This window comes from Rhinoderma darwinii, chromosome 7, assembly GCF_050947455.1.
Source record: "Rhinoderma darwinii isolate aRhiDar2 chromosome 7, aRhiDar2.hap1, whole genome shotgun sequence".
NCBI classification, from domain to species: Eukaryota; Metazoa; Chordata; class Amphibia; order Anura; family Rhinodermatidae; genus Rhinoderma; species Rhinoderma darwinii.
In genome coordinates, this window is record NC_134693.1 from 122,411,339 (window position 1) to 122,428,304 (window position 16,966).

Below are 16,966 nucleotides of genomic sequence, written 5' to 3' on the forward strand. Positions count from 1 at the left end.
ATCGGCAGAGGTGCAGAAAGTTGGACCCCACCGTTCTAATATTGATGGCCAATTTTAAAGAACCAGGAAAGCTCTTTTAAAGGGTAACTAAACGTTCAAAAAACTTTTAGTTTTTAGCACTGAGACCCCCACCGATCGCTAAAACGAAGCGGCAGAAGCGCTTGGATGAGCGCTGAGCCGCTTATTTTCTGATCAGCTTTTCTCAGAAAACCGAGCAGTTGGGGTGAACGGACTCATAGACGTTCTATTGAGCATGTACACCAATTGCTCGGTTTTCCGTGAAGAGCCGATCAGAGGCTAGGCGGCTCAGCGCTCATCCAAGCGCTTCTGCCGTGTCGTTTTAGCGATCGGTGGGGATCTTAGTGCTCGGACCCCCACCGATCTGACGTGTCACTGCGACATGTTAGAAGTTTTTTGAAACGTTTTTTTTACCATTCCATAGTAATGCTATACATGCTTCATGTTTATGGTAAAGCGTCAGATACATTTTCTACTGCTCTCCAGAGGGGGCGCTGTCCACATATATTCTAAACTAAAACCAAAAATTTCACTGCAGAAGTGTTGATAAATAATCACTGAGTTTTCGGATTGCTTGGTCTATAGTATTGTTATATTATGTGCACATCTCCGTGATAACTTTTAGTATCCTTGCAATCGGCAGTCCGCAAGTCCGTAGGTGGGGTCCATCAGTATAACATAGGTCCTGTATGATTGATTAACCACGTAAGCTATGTAAGAAATGTCCACTTTTTAATTTTTCTTAAGTATACAACTTGCCACGATACCAATTTAATACAATCTTGCGCCATCCAGTAACAAAAAAAGTGTACATTAAATATTTAAGTTTATTTAAACATGGGAGTCTATGGGCGACAGACCCCAATGTAAGTATTTAACATATACATTTTTATTTTTTTACTGGCTGACTGATTTATAAATTTTTTTTTTTTTTTTAACTATGGGCGACGGATGGCAACCACTTTAACCCCTTAGCGACATGCCACATACATGTATGTGGCAGCAGTCAAGAGTGAAATATGAAGTGGGCTCACCGGCTGATTGCGCTCCATACTTAGCGGGTGTCGGCTTTGCCTCGGTAACCGTGATTGTGGCATCTAAGGCATTAGAACGAGGGGCGGCCCCCTCCGCTGAGCCGTCGGCCCCCCCTACAACACGACGATGGTCGTTATGGCAGCCTGAGGACCTAATGAAGGCACTTGTACACCTATTAAGCCCTGAATGTTTATGGGGAAGTCTGGAGAAATAGCGGTCAGTCAGGTGTATGGCTGGCTTAACTCATGAACAAGCCAGACCTGCCTGGCTAATTTAGGTAGCACATCAGAAGTCCTAGAGGTTTTGTCGCCACAGACTATCATGGCACATTGTCTTATTGGTGGGAACACAATTGCTGGGACTCCCATAAGGGGCAGCGCAACACAGCACCAATCTTTACCATGCGCTGTATTTCAAGGGAATGGGTTTGTGTTGCAGCACCTACATAGCGCCAGGTTGGTAGTCGTACTGTGTAGGAGTAACGCTGAAGGGTCACTGATCTTTACGCAGTCCTGCTGCCCCTTCTTTGTGGGAATTGGTAAGGGTCCCAGGTCCGAACATCACAGAGCAATATGCCATCAATGTGTGTTGAAGAAAAGGGACACGATCTTCATTACATTACTTTACAGGTATGGGGACGCTTTTATAAATCCCAACCGCCATGTGTTTTTGCCATTTAACAATAGCTTTGTGATGCCTGCAGTAGTCTGAGTACAGGACTCATGTAATAGAAATATATTTGCTCTCTGTCCCACAAGTCTGTGCTTTTTTACTTAACATCTGTCTTTTTATTTTCTTACAGTTCTACCTTCAAGACACTAAGAGTAGTAATGGTACCTTCATAAACAGCCAGAGGTTGAGTCGAGGTTCCGAGGAAAGCCCGCCGTGTGAGATCCTATCGGGTGACATCATTCAGTTTGGGGTTGATGTAACAGAAAACACCAGGAAAGGTATGTGGCGACACTAGTGGTGACTATTTCACTCATAGAGGTTCTTATCTCTTTACCGTACTTGAAATCACCAAACTATATCCGGGTCTGATCGGAGAATTCTCGAGCAATTGTAGAGGGGCACCGTATGGCCACCTGTGTCACCCACATTACAAGCAGGCCACATAGTCTCTCATTTGTCAGATTGTGGGGTCTATTTTGTTTTTTAACCCGTTTTTATATTGCTGTCCCTGGAGGTTTCTGTTCTGTGCTTGGAGGCGACAGTTTTGTCTTATGTCCACTCCAAGGTAAGAACATATCTTACTACGGTGCTCGTAATGGACACCAGTCAGCATCTGCCATCCTATCTGAGGCAGCCAGAGACCAGGCCTATACCGGCTCTATAGAAGATTCCCATGCGTAATAAATTGTTTAGCGGCAGATTTTCAAGCTCATATAATAATACTTGTATGGTGAGAAGACAAGAATTGTTTTACCCTCCTAAGTTGTTATTATTATTTCTAACTTGATGGTAGAGCCATTAGTATAATACAAGATTATCGGAGTGATGTACGAGAATTTTCTTTTGTTCTCTTTCTCATAGTGACCCATGGTTGTATAGTGTCCACCGTAAAACTATTTTTGCCAGATGGATTAGAGACAAGACGACGGTCAGAGTAAGTATCTTGATGTTCTGTCAATAATATATGTAAGAAGTTGTTTGCACAAGGGACAACGCGAAACGAAAAAGAAAACTGGTGATGCATCGCTTCCACCATGTAGTTGAGTGGCACTTGGCCAGTTTGCATTGCCAATCCTGTAATGCCTGCTAGTTTAAAGAGGTGTCCCCATTTCTCCCCTATTAAATAAACATCGTGGAGTGTGCCGATCCTCTATTAGTAATAATTGCAGTTTTCTGTTATCTAAAACATTTTTTACAATTCATGTAAATATATAAACAAAAAAATCCCAAATTTTATGCAAATTAGGTTTACAGAAATCACACACAAAGGGAAGTCTCGCTTGAATTGACATGTTTGCATTTTTTAACCATTCACATATTAAAAGGAATGTGTCATTAGAAAATGACCTATTGTTTACATCAAGTTTTTGTGCTAAACGTCTGTTTTTTAAGAATTTTTGGTGACTTTTTTTTTATTTTTATTTTTATTTTCTGTTATAATCCATATATAAAAATAATCCTAAAATCTTGCAGTTTTCCCTCTGGCCACTGATCCTCGCAGTAGACTGACACTTCCTGTTCTATAGAGATCACTTCTCAGCAGTCATCTCATTATCACAGGCAGGATTACACTGACAGGTAACACCTATATATAGATAAGATGATCAACCATTGACTGAAGGTGATGGACACAGTTCCCCTCCTCTCCCTCCCTGCAGAGTGCCCAATACGCAGGTCAAAGAACATGCCCACAACACTCCCCCAGAAATTAATGGGTCCCCAGGTTCCTATGGTCCATGTTGCTGCTGTAAAGCATATCTTTAAATGTTGTTAACAGCAGCTCAGACATTCCAAAAGTAAAAACAGATCTAACTATCTTGTTCTTAATTATTCAAAAAAGTAAAATAATAAAATAAAGAATACTTCTGAAACTTCTCTCTGCATTGGGAGCTCATAGCACTGTTCCCTCTAAGCTTTGTGATCTGGAAATTATGGGGTTAAAAGTTCCAGACCTGGCACTGATACTATTGGGCTTCTTAACCTCGTTCTGTTTGGTTTTTTATGTTCCCTTTTTCAGAGTGTATAGCTTACAGGGAACACTGCGTAGGTGGCGGGAAAAATGAAGCCCGCGAACTGCTATAGAACCTAGAACCCTTTTGTCAAAGATATTTCAGTCAAGTACCTCAAAGGCTGCGATCCGTGACAGCTTGCTCAGCTTACGGCCCTATTCACATTTGCATTCAAAGCTTCTTTCGGAACCTCCATCTCAAATTCCTTCAGTTTTGACGGAAGGAAAGCGATAACTATCTATTTATCTCTTAGTGACATCATAAAGAGGCAAATTGTACAGGTGTCCCAGTGATCCCACAACTGCACTTTCTAAATCGGCCACCAGAACAGTGCCTGTCTTAGTGACTGCCATAAAATTTGCAGTCGTAGAGTAGACCCTCAAATCAAAAGTGACGTAAAGTAGAAAGAACGCTGCCATGCCCCTGGCACTGAGCACCCGATCAGAGGGCACTCACAGTAATACCCTTATCATATGAGGGAGACCTTGGAGAAAAGATCTGCAGAAAATGGCTAGGATATTAACGTGCCCCCATTGTATGATTGTATGTACCCTCCAGAACCATGGCACCTACACCCAGGGATTTGCCTACGATGGGTTGAGCCTAGGCACCTCCATGCTTTTTGCATATGGGATAAAAGGGCAATTCCTCTGTACTTTGTAGATGCCCCTTTATAGAAATGAACACAAATGTGATATCTTTGCATGAAGTTTCTTTGGCAGTATTGAATAACGTGGAAATAAAGACTCTCTAGGAATTAAATATGTTTGTCTTATAGCATTTTCATAGATCTGCGTGTTTAATAGCAAAAGTCCTACTGTAAATCCAACACGACACTCGTAATCTTATTTTCCTCTTCTCTTTCCTCGTTGTGATTGACATTGGTAGGAGTTTATACATCTGCGTTTGGGCCGGTGTCACACATGGTCCGAATCTGAGGGTCAAAGACTCCAGAAAGGTCATCAGCACGGGTTACAGTCCGGGATGTAGCAGGAAATCGCCGTTTATTGCATGTCACTTATTCACAAATGAATCTTCTCCAGTTATTGTGTCTATTTTGAGTCTTCCTCTCCCCTATAGGAAATGCCGCTTGTGGGAGTTCAAGTTCTCAGCGTTGACTGGGACAAAGTTTATGTTGCATTGAGGGTCCCATGTTCTTATTTTGAAGTGCACCCATCATCTACACAATTTTGTATTAAGTGGTTTCCAGTTTTAACTCGCAAAACGTTACATTTTTGCAACAACGAGAAAACGGTTGGGGTTTTTCATACGTTACTTAAAGGGGTCTTACGGTTACTTGAAATTGGACCGATGTCCTGCATCTCTACAAAATCGAAGTCTCAAATTGGTTCTAATAAGCCATTTAGCATCATTCTGTTATAAAAAAAAAAATGATAGTACCCAAATCCTGTAGTTTGGCCTCGGTTACTAATACCTAGGACCTGTAGTCTGCGGTCGAGCATGTGCGTTGAGTGCATCTTTAGTCTCAGCAGTAATCCATGAAGCACGCGAACGCGCACGGTTACTCGCATTAGCGTGCATGTGAAGTTTCCAGAAGGACTTCTTTCTGACATACGCATGTGCCACAAGTTCATTACATCTTCTCCAATTGGACTGAAACCGGCACCAATGAGTGAGCAGAGAATCTTGTGAACGCGCAAAAAGACAGCTCTGTGTGGCGGGGTATGATGGGATATGTGGGTAGCAGCGAAGGCGCCATGATACTTGATCAAGGAAGCTCATCGCTGTTGGAGAGCAAAACACGCGGAGGAGGAATAGAAGAACAGCCACACATGTTGGATTAGAGAGGTTACAGGTGAATAATACTGTTTTTTTTTGTTTTTTTTTCAAAAACCGCAAGCAACGTAACCGGAATACCCCTTTAATGTATTCTATTAAAAATAAGCAGGTTGTGGTATTCCTTGTAGTGTTATTGGATAACAATATCTAACATGAAAGGATTAGCAGAGGTGGATGAAGTAATATAAATATTATATGTCTCTGTTAGATTACGCAAAACATTAAAAAAAAAAAATTTATTTGGAATAATTAAAAAAATAAAATAAAGCCCTTGTCTAGATATCGCTATTACATGCGTGATGCGCCCCCTGGTGTTCTTTTGATTCCCTTCTCAAAATGCCCATCAAATGTATCCAGTGCTGGTGGAGTGGAGTCCGACCACCTGGATCCTCATGTACACATGTGGCGGAATGATCTCTTCTACTGCGCAGGCCAGACATTCAGAACCCGCGCACTAGAAGCGGCATCTTCTCACTGGCACGTGAGGTGGGCGCTCTGAGAAGCCGCTATGTGCCGTGATCTGTCCTATCCTGTGAATCAGTCAGGAGCTTTATTTGTAGATGGTTGCTTTTTATTTTCGGTGTTCTTCACATCTGTCGGGCACTCCACCAAGTTTACACGATTATACCTGGAGGTATTAAATCATTAACCTGGCAGTACAGAGGCAGTTTTGCTGGTTGTACAGTTCTTGAATACTGGAAAAGGGAACTATGCGGAACCCGTAGCTGAGGAATGAGGTCAGCTGATTCTTATCTTTGTTCTCAATCATAGTTTAGGTTTGAAGGTCACTTTCCCATAAACACATCTACTGTCATGTGTACAAAGGAAGGAAATACTTAAATGCTGTGACTTTAATAGGAGGTAACTTGTGTCCAGTAAAGGTAACGTATCTGTCCGTTCACTTGAGTTCCGAGACTTAGCTGAGACATGAGACCTCTTGCCATTGTCCTATTTAAATGGTTATTCCCATCTTATAAAGGGATTGTGGGATATTCCATCACTTTGATTGTGGGGTGTGGATGATTTAGACCTCTGTCTCCTTCTGTTTTAGCAGTGGTTACTGCAGGGAACTGCCCAGCACCATTAAGTGAACTGGGCCGGCTGCAGCTCCCTTGGGCAGCTGCGTGACCTAGAGCCCCCACGATCCTGAGATCCGACCCCCACAATCATAAAGTCATGGCATATCCTAGCGATAAGCGATCACATGACAGGAGTAACACTTTAAGATGTCTTATGCCTCAGCTAAGTCGCTGATCTGAAGTGAACTGCTTGAGATACATTCTCTTTTAAAGCGGTATTCCAGCCTTTAGCATTTTTCATCTGTCCACTGAATAGGGGACAATTGCTATATGGGTGGGGGTCTGACCACTGGGACCCCCACCAGTCACCAGAGCGGGGGACCCCGGTTACTCGTTACACACCCCTCCCTCCCCTGTCCGCAAGATGGGCTCTGCTACATTCAGACTCCTCTTAGTCATTCGGCTGAGGGGAATTTGGGCCAGGATAATCGGTGGGGCCCACAGCGGTCGAATCCCCACCGATCTAGCATTTTTCCCCTATCTAATAGATAGGGGAAAAATGTAATAAGCTGGAATGCCCCTTTAATAGAATCACAAATGCTGTCTCTTTGATAGGAGGTAACAAGTATTTGCCCCCTTCATACACACTACAGTAGGTAAGAGACTTGAAAGTCACTTTCCCATAAACAGAAATATCATTGAGAACAGGGATAAGCTTTCCCGATGTACACTATTAGCGTAGGGCAATAGCGTGATGTGAAGGGGGCTTTAGGCTTAGTTCACATCTGCGTGGGAGGCTTCGCTAGGGGAATCTGACGCAGATTCCAACAAAAATACCGGAAACAGCGCAGCTTGATGCACTATTGTGTTTGGTATAACCACGGAAACCCGACCGTACCCATTAAATAGTCAATGGTTTCTGTTGGGCACCGGTTGTCTCCGTTGTTCAATGTCATGATCCGTTATGACGGATCAGGTTTTTTTTTCTCCAATGGACCGTCAGATATGTTTATTTAATTTAGTTTTTTTCTTTGCCGGGTTTTTTTCTTTGCCGGGTACATGCTACACTACTCTGATCGTCAAAAAAAAAAAAAGCAGTGAAGCCTAACTGGAAAGAAAGAACGGAGGTGCGAACATCAATAAATCAATGATGGTTTATTTGAGGAAGATGAGGATGAAACCAGGATACAGCAGATCAGATACGTGTGATTTGTCTCTCTGTTCATCTCGAAGGCCTAATGTACACGACCGTTTTTTTTTTTGTCCATGTTTGCAGCTACACAGACCCAATTTATATTGCTCCATGCACAAAACTTTGATGATCACAGATCCGTGTAAGGGCTGCGAGTCCAGCTCCTAAAGACTCGGGACAAGTCATTTTACGGTTCGCAATAGTGGCATGGAGTCGCCCATTGTCCATGGCTGTCCGTTTTTTGTTTTTTTTGCGTAGCCGTGAATATTGATGAGACACGGATGCACAAAGGAAGGTTTTTTTTGCAGACAAATGGACCGCAACGGATTTGTGGTTTTGCGGACCGGAAAATCACCACTGTTGTGTGCATTAGGCCTAAGGGTCTATTCACTGTTTGATATTTTGCAAAAAACACTGCAGAAAACAGTGATATGACCAAGATGGGAGAACCCGAAGCTGTGTTCACACAGAGTGAAAAATCCTCCTGCAAAAACTGCTCCAGACGTTTTTGTGCACAGTGGTTTGACAAAAACTCGTCAAAACAATCGTCGAGGCGTTTTTTTCCCCCCGTTTCTGACTGATTGAAATGGGGTTTTGGAGGCGGAAACCGCCTCAAGATAGGTCATGTCACTTTTTATCGCGACGCGGTTTTTCCGCTCGCGGTAAAAAAAAAAACGCGTCCGTCTCCCATTGAAATCAATGGGAGGCATTTTCTGGCGGTTTTTGATGAGTTTTGCGGAGCAGTTTCCGCGCCCAAAAACTCGTAAAAAAAACCTCTGTGTGAACAGGGCCTAATAGACCGTGAACACCTATACAAGAAATATTGAGTAAATAGCTGGAAGTTTTCTAGAAATGTAAAAAACTTTTTTGGGTGTTCCCAAACAGAAATATACTTGGCATACAAATTCCCTTCTGGTCCTGCACCCCACCCTCCTTGTGCCCCTTTGCCGGTGCTGATGAATTGTCCATGGTCACCGTTGCACAACTAGCGGCAGCGATCAGCATGCACGGAGGGACACAAGTTGCTATTTGGCGTGCAGGACAATGATGGCAGGGGACCAGAACAGGAATAGTTATGGTATATTAAAAAGTTGTTTTTGTTTGTTTTGGGCCCCCCAAAAACCCTTTAAATTTTCTCCCCGTCACTCTAAAAATCGATTTCAAAAGCATAACTTGCGGCCAACCTACAGACCCATCCCGTGATCTGCCGCACTCGCCCACGTTACTATTAGTGCCTGGTATAGCAGCCTGTATAGAAGTGCATAGTCCTCTGTGGGTATATACATAATGTCGGAGATCTTTATTTGTTATAACGCGGCGATCTCGGCCTACGCTGTTCTACATTCTTCTTGGCGTGCCATTTTGTTCTCTCTATCCAGAGCATTATTCATAGAATGGCAATGAATGGTCCTTTCTGATTATAAAACAGAGGTCTTGTAGCTTTCTTTGTCTTAGCTGTTTGTTTTTGCTTCTTTTTGCTGGAGAATTACGATAGATCTTGTTTTTGTAGATTTTATTTTTTTCTGATCGTCTGATAATCTGGAATATTTAATATTCCGGCACTTGCAGGGTCCTATTACTGCTAGTTTGAAGTGTACAAGCAAACAGAACTTGTATGTAGTGACTTCCCTGCAGTGTTCACAATGACACTTGTAAGATCAGCGTTCAGTAGGTGCGGTCCTAGGACTTGCGAAACAAATTCCATTCATAATCTTTTATCTTTTCCCTGTAGCGCCCCTTAGTGGACTGTCGTTTCCTCGTTCTGCAGTGTTCATTTTTATGTGATAGATCTCAATCCGGCAGACACAAATCTACTCTGTAAAGCGTGGACAGTTTTCTGCGATTTAACTGTATAGCCGTAAAAGTAACATACATGGGCTTTATTCACACGACAGAGTGGCAAAACGGCCGTTTTTCATGGCCAATTCGCACCCGTGCGTGACAAGTTTTTACAGATCCCTCATAGACTTGACCCTATTGAGGGATCCGGGAAAACGGTCAAAAATAGGACGTGTGAATAGCCCCATAGACATGCATTAATTTTAATGCAGCCGTGTGACGTCAATTAAAAAAACCAGCTGTCACACGGCCGACTTTCCCTGTTTGAATAAGCCATAATGATCACGTCTGCAATTTTAGTTTAGGACCTTGTTCACACAGCGTGTATGTGATGCATTTTTTACACGTTTTACTCGCCGAAAAAGTGTCAAACGCATGTTTTTAAGCTTTTTATTGACATCATTGGGAAAACGCATTGTAGTGCATACGACGCGTTTTTACACACGCGTGTTTAAAAAACCGCGTAGTGTAAAAGAAGCGTCAGGTCTGTTCTTGGCGCCAAAAATGCGCCTAATTCCCATGGTCAATGTGAGTCCTAATTGACCATGGGACAAATGCCCATTTTCAAAAGCACTTTACAAAAACGCTAGCGTTTTTGACCCGTACCCATGTAGTTTTCTATGAGCGCTGTGTGAACAAGGCCTAGCACTTCGCTCTTCTTGCTGGTCGATCACGTACATAACTGTATAAGCGCTGATGCATTGCCCTGTGGTGCGTTCACCTATAGGGTCGCATAGCGTGTGGTCTATTTTTGTTTACCTAAGGCTACATGCACACAAAATTTTTGGAATCTCTCTCGTTGTGTTACACAGGTCACAATCACAAACTGCTATAATAACACTTTTCTAGTAACACATGTTTGTCTCAAGTCGGTGTGTGTTTTGTATCCTATGGAGACTCGGGTCTGCTTTTCTTTGTGGCGCTGTTCTCGGGGTGTCTCCGGAATATGAGGCGACAACACCCCTGATCGGTGACGTCACCGCACAATTTGCAAGTATCTAGCGATGTCAGATGGTAGTACGGTGGCTCATGGAGATCAAACTTCATTCATTTCCCTATTTTAAAAATAAAATAACTTCATAGGTTATAAATTAAGCTGGCCATACACCGAAAATGTGGGAAGCCATTTCAGATGTCTATAGCTCTGGTTATCTCAGCGATGAAACAACAGTATCCTCTACACTTTACTGCAGCTGGAGAGGCTCCCCAAAATAAAATGAGTTTAAAATCCTCTTAGCTTGGTCTTGGCTTCACTGAACAAGGTTGAGTATTGTGCCCTTGGTGTTGTAGTGACCTGATCCTCGGAGCATGTAAAAGTATGCTTCCCCTTATGGATGGTTGTATATAGTATAAAACAACTATAGCTGCAAAATAGTCACCTACAGAACCGATAAAAACACAGGGACATATACAAAAACACCGACAAAGGCCATACTTGCAAATGGACACAGCCAGGCCAGAAATGCTGATGAAAGGGCGAGCAGGTGCTTTAAATAATAATAGCCACTCCCACTAGTCTTGAGGGGAGTGGTGTGTGGTGCATGGGATGTGTAGTAAGAAATAATAAATGAATAGTGTGTGTGCAAGTGTAATACTATAAGTGAAATATAGGGGGCAGTAATAAATGAAGTGCCTCAATAGAAATAAATGGATAATGGGGTGCAAGTGAGTGAAACATGGAGGGATAGTGTGTACGTCATGAGACACAACGTGTATAGCCAGGTAGAAGCCTATTTGTGACGCCTTGATAATTCATAGAGCGGGCTACCCTGCTTGCTATGCCAAACAACAACACTCCATGCTCTCCCAGCATCAAAGACCCGGCTGTGTCCAAGAGAAGCGAATATACATAATAATGAAAAATACCTGGGGTATTGGTAATCATTTTGGCCAAAAGGACGCAAGCTCGCAATCCACGACAAGGATCCCCAGACTTGCGAGTCCCTAACTCATGACGTACACACTATCCCTCCATGTTTCACTCACTTGCACCCCATTATCCATTTATTTCTATTGAGGCACTTCATTTATTACTGCCCCCTATATTTCACTTATAGTATTACACTTGCACACACACTATTCATTTATTATTTCTTACTACACATCCCATGCACCACACACCACTCCCCTCAAGACTAGTGGGAGTGGCTATTATTATTTAAAGCACCTGCACGCCCTTTCATCAGCATTTCTGGCCTGGCTGTGTCCATTTGCAAGTATGGCCTTTGTCGGGGTTTTAAAATAGTCACCTATGGCACTCATACTGATCTCCTTGGCCTGAATACAATTCCAGGACTATAGTATAGACTGACACACAGGCAGTGCATATGAAAAGGCAACATTTAACCCCTCCTAACAGTGCCCTTTTATATGTCTCAGTTGAGTGATCTGCTATGGACTCTGTAATTTCCGCCATTAGTGGTTGACACCCAATTGTTACCTGGGGAGGAAACCAAAATCATTTTGAAATGACTGTGATCAATATGCGAAGCTCCCCCTTAAGGCTGTGTTTACATGTAACGGTTGTGTTCCGCGCACAAAAAAAAAAAAAAAAGCGTTGCAAAACCAATGCACACGATTTGCCGCGCAGCAAACCCACAGCGTAATCCAGCTCCAGCAAAGTAAATAAGATCCCAAGAAATCTCATCTACACGTTAAGGTTTTTTTTCTGCACGTAAATTGACCTGCGGTGCGTATTTTAAAATCCGCAGCATGTCCATTTATCTTGCGTTTCCGCTTGCAAATTGTATTTGACTAGTATTTTTTCTTTTTTTTTTTTTAAAACAAAAGCGCACCAAAATCCGCAGCATAAAAACGTACAGATTTCCGCAATAAAATGTAAAAACCGCATCTAAAATCGCACAAAAATATGCACTATTAGCTGCGTTTTTTTAACTACGGTGCTACCTGCATATACCTTATGGTTTTCTTCACCAAAGTCCGTGACGTGTGCATTTAGGCTTAAACACATGTCATTTTGTAGTGCTTATTTTGACTGCGCCGCACACAACGACCAATGTGTGAACATGACCTAAGAGGACAGCTTTTTTTATTTATTTATTTTTAGATTGAATTTCAGGAGAAATACTCAATTATTACCAGGAACATTTAAACCAATGTTAAGTTTTGCGTGAACAGTGATGAGGATTTTATTTTGCCACATTCGAGTTTTTAGCTGATTTATGAATCGGTTTGCTGTTCGCTAGTCATTATGGTGGTTAGGTTTGAGGGATTGTATTCTATGGACTGGCAAATTTTGCAAAAAAATGAATAAGGCGAAAATAAACAATGGGTTGTATGCAGTGATGTCTGAGTGGTAGATGATCTGAGGGTGGTCGCTTTGGTTAATCGAGGTCTGATAGTCACACCTTGTATGTGTCGGGAACAAACCTAAATACCTATGTCGATTTGGTATGTATTTCTCTTGCCTGACGAAGACACCAGTCCGGTGTTGAAACGCGTAGCATGTATCATTATTAAACATGAACTTGGGTTCATTTTCATACTAAGCAGCGCCACTGTTTCCTTTTTTTTTACTATATACATTATCTAAACCTAGGGCATGGCCGATTTTGATATTAAATTTCTTGAGACCGGTTTATTTCCCTATTGTCGCTACTAAAGAACCAATGAGGAATTACGCTTTTTTTCGTTTCTCTTTTTCCCAGTTTCCTCTGTCTTGTTCATTCACCCACAATTCTACGTGTATTTATTTTCTTCACCATCTGTCCAAGCCAAATCTCCGTTCTTTCTAGGGAACATTAACGGTGTTTATAACCCAGACATCTGATCTGCTGAATATCGATTACTTTTGATCTACAAACCTGGAGATGAGAGGGGCATGGTCCCAGTTCAGGTTGGCTCCATCCTCCTTTCCCATGGGTGGTGTGCAACTGCACAGGGCTACCACTCTCCATAGCAAAGTAAAGGGGGACGGACCCGTAGGCAGAGGCGTAACGTGAAGCTTTAGGGCCCCAATATAAAATCTGTAACAGAACCCCAAATTGCTATGTGCAATTTACTGGTGTCTTCTTTTGGGCCCTCCCTGGCACCAGGGCACGTGTCTGATTAATACCTTGGCACCTCCTAGAGCTATTCCCTTAGATTGTTTTTCTATATGACAAGAGTTGGTAAAACAAGATTTGGTCCATCCCGTTCTGGCGAGTGAAGCTCACGAAAGGTACTGATTCGGATTGTGGAGATCCAGTTGATGAGAAGTCTTACGGGCAATGCTCCCTGGGAAAAAAAGTATGCAAAATACCTCTCACCCAGAAGGAAGAAAAGTCTCCAGTGCAACCTACAGGGGACTACCTTGTATGTCAATGTCCGACCCTTTTAGTACAGGCAAGTCTCCTATAGGTGGCACTAGAGAACGTTTCCTTCTTTCTGGGGAGAGCTTTTTTTCTTAGTGATCGATTTGAAGTAATGCTTATGTAATATAAGGAAATTAGGTCCAGCACTGGATCATGGGTTGGAGATGTATAAATAGGGGAAACATTTAATGTTTTGTATATATTGCCTCCCTGTAGTCGAGACTGCAAAGGTTGTGGTATATTATTCTGTTGCTATAATTACGGTGCGTACACAAGCGGGCAGTCTCGCTTTGTGTATTGTGAAGCTTTCCTTTAATCACGGAATATCCTGAAAGGCTCTTATATAACAGAAGTGATCTCGGGAACTCGGCGTGAAAAGACTTGTTGAAAGATTGAGTGCCTGAAGAGAAGATCCGCGCCTTTTTAACCATTTCCAACCTGCTCTGGACCGCTGACACTCAGGTGTCCTCTGGAGTGCGGGGGAGGTGAAGTGGTTAACAGCACAGTAGAGCCCGGAGCCCGTGTGCCGCCAGGGCTGTGTGCGCTCAGCTCTGATATAAAGTAGGGGAGAAGAAGTCCAGGGCAGAGTTAATTTCTTTCTCCTGCTGCCACTCCCTTTTGGATTCAACGTGAGTTTCACCAAATCCAGTTAAATATTTACAGAGCTTGCAAGAAGGATTTTTGAACTATTGCTCCTTGCTTTTTTTTGTGTGTTTACATTCTGACTTTCCTTTCTAGTGTCATCCAAGCTCCATTATCCAGTCCTGTCGACAAGGTAAGGCGTTCACGCTTTCTTAATTGATCCGTTATATGACTTGTCTATGCCCGGGGATCTTGATCGTTCTCTTGTCTGCATGCCTTCTCGATTTCTAAGTGAATGCTGTCGTCTTGGGCACTATAGAACATAGACCCGTAGATGTCCGAGAGCCTGAAGATTTTTTTTTAAGGTTTTTCAGCTCATCGATACTATTTATGGTTCACCTACAAGTACGTAATAGCAAGGGAATTGCGCTTAAGTACTGGTATAGATTATAGGTTTACAGTTCAGTGATTTTATTTTCTCATTACTTCTAAAGGGTAATGGCTCATGAAGTTTTTCCGTTGTTTTGCAAACAAAGTTGTCAAAGTTGCTACCTCTGAGCCCCCTAACAACGAATGGTGCCCAAAGCTCCTGCCAACGTTGGTTCCGCTCCAAGACTCCATGTGAAGGGTTGACTCACTCTGGCAACAGCTGGATATTACAGCCTGCCCGGTCATTGTCCTATAATCACATTCCTAAACATTTCCATCTATAAGTTTTCTACATAAAACAATGTTTTATGGTCCCAGGTAAACAGGACTGTACCAGCCTGAGCTTTATAGAGACAGGCAGGACATTTATAATAAAGGGACACATTCATTTTAGTATTATGCTCGGCTGTTTCCGTCTGCCCCATAGACTTCTGATAGAGCAGTACCGCGCACGCCCGGCCTCCACATTATTCAAACTCCTCCTAACCTGCGGCAGAGGGAACGGGAGACCGTTTCCCCCGTTCTGGCAATCGGTGGGGGTTCCAGCGGTCGGACCCCTACCGATCCAGCATTTTTCACCTACCAGTGGATAGATGAAAAATGCTGAGGGCAGTAATATCCCTTTAATGACCGAATCTGTTTTTAGTGGCTACAGCTCCAGAAGTTTAAAGGAGTTTTCCCATCATAGTCATTTATCACCTATCCACAAGATAAGTGATGATTATCTGATCAGTGGGCGTCCGACCGCTGGGACCCCCACCGATCACGAGAACGGGCTTATCTTGCCGTTCCTGGAAGCCCCATAGGAACGGAGCGGTAGTGCGCACGCTCGACTTCCACTCCATTCATTTCTATTCGGCTGCCGAGCACTAACTTCGGCAGCCCCATAGAAATGACTAGAGCGGTGGTCAGGCATTCACACTACCGCTCCATTGCTATGGGTCTCCCAGGAATGGCAATTTAAGCCCTTTTTTGTGATTGGTAAGAACCCAGTGGTTGGACCCTCATCGATCAGATCACCTAACGTGTTGGATGCAAACAATATATTAAATCTGCCCCATTGGCTTTAATAGGATCTATAATTGTCCCGGTATTTTTGGCGGCAGGGATATCCCTGCAGACTGCCGTCAAAAATACTGCAACCCCTGACTGCAGCTCTGAATGGAAGTGTGAACAGAGACAAAATATAGCCATACATCGTTTTGTTTTACAAGTAAGCAAAAAAATTAAAAAAAAAGTATGATTTTGGACAATTACATGTATTTCTTGCAGGATTTATGTTCTTGTTTTGTCTCCATCAGGTTGCTGCTCACACTCCCAGTATGTACTCTCAGGAACTGTTCCAACTCTCTCAGTATCTACAGGTAAAAGCCAGTCATTTCCTTGACCATGTTACTGTAATGAAGGTGATCTAAATGTCATTACACTGATAAGCAGCCACCAACCTGACGTGCGTTTCTGTGGGAGGCTTGACATGTTCGTGGTGTGGAGATTAGCCATTTTCATTCGTTGGCCGTAAAATATAAATCTTCTGTTTTAGTGATTTGGGTGTTTAAGGAAGAATGTGCAAACGTGACAACAGCCATAACCGTTCCTGGCGGGGTCGTCACATTGTACAATTCTGTCTAAATATCTTATATCTTACGGGGAATAATGTCTTCTATATCCCTTGTTTCTGCAGGAGGCCTTACATCGGGAACAGATGTTGGAACAGAAGTTGGCCACTCTTCAGAGGCTACTAGCCAATACTCAAGAAGCATCAGATACTAGTTGGCAGGTATCAGAAAGAGATCAGACTTTTTCACATCCTCTACTACTTCGGATACTTGTCTTTAGTGTCACACTCGACCGCTTTGTTCTGAATCTCATTTTGTAGAAGATACAAGCCTATTGGTTGGTTTTGTCCTCCTGTCCTCATTTTTCCATTCTAAGAGACCAAATGTCGTAAGCCCTCCGTCATGTCTTTTTCCATTGCTGTGAAGTACAAGAATTTATGAAAGGGTTTGTCACGTACTAGACCATTACGGCAGATCTGTAGGAGTTCCAGTCCCTGGGACC

The 16,966-nt window shown here is 42.8% G+C and overlaps 1 protein-coding gene across 4 annotated transcripts in view; it reads left to right on the forward strand.

Annotated features, from left to right (window-relative positions):
* Positions 1–16,966, forward strand: part of SLMAP (sarcolemma associated protein) — a 91,225-nt gene that overhangs the window by 39,021 nt on the left and 35,238 nt on the right. For all 4 annotated transcript variants that reach the window (XM_075833931.1, XM_075833933.1, XM_075833932.1 and 1 more), the window contains exons 2-6: positions 1,856–2,003; positions 2,587–2,659; positions 14,636–14,672; positions 16,210–16,272; positions 16,590–16,685. In XM_075833931.1, the coding sequence (XP_075690046.1) occupies positions 1,856–2,003; positions 2,587–2,659; positions 14,636–14,672; positions 16,210–16,272; positions 16,590–16,685 (417 nt within the window). The remainder of the gene's footprint in view (positions 1–1,855; positions 2,004–2,586; positions 2,660–14,635; positions 14,673–16,209; positions 16,273–16,589; positions 16,686–16,966) is intronic.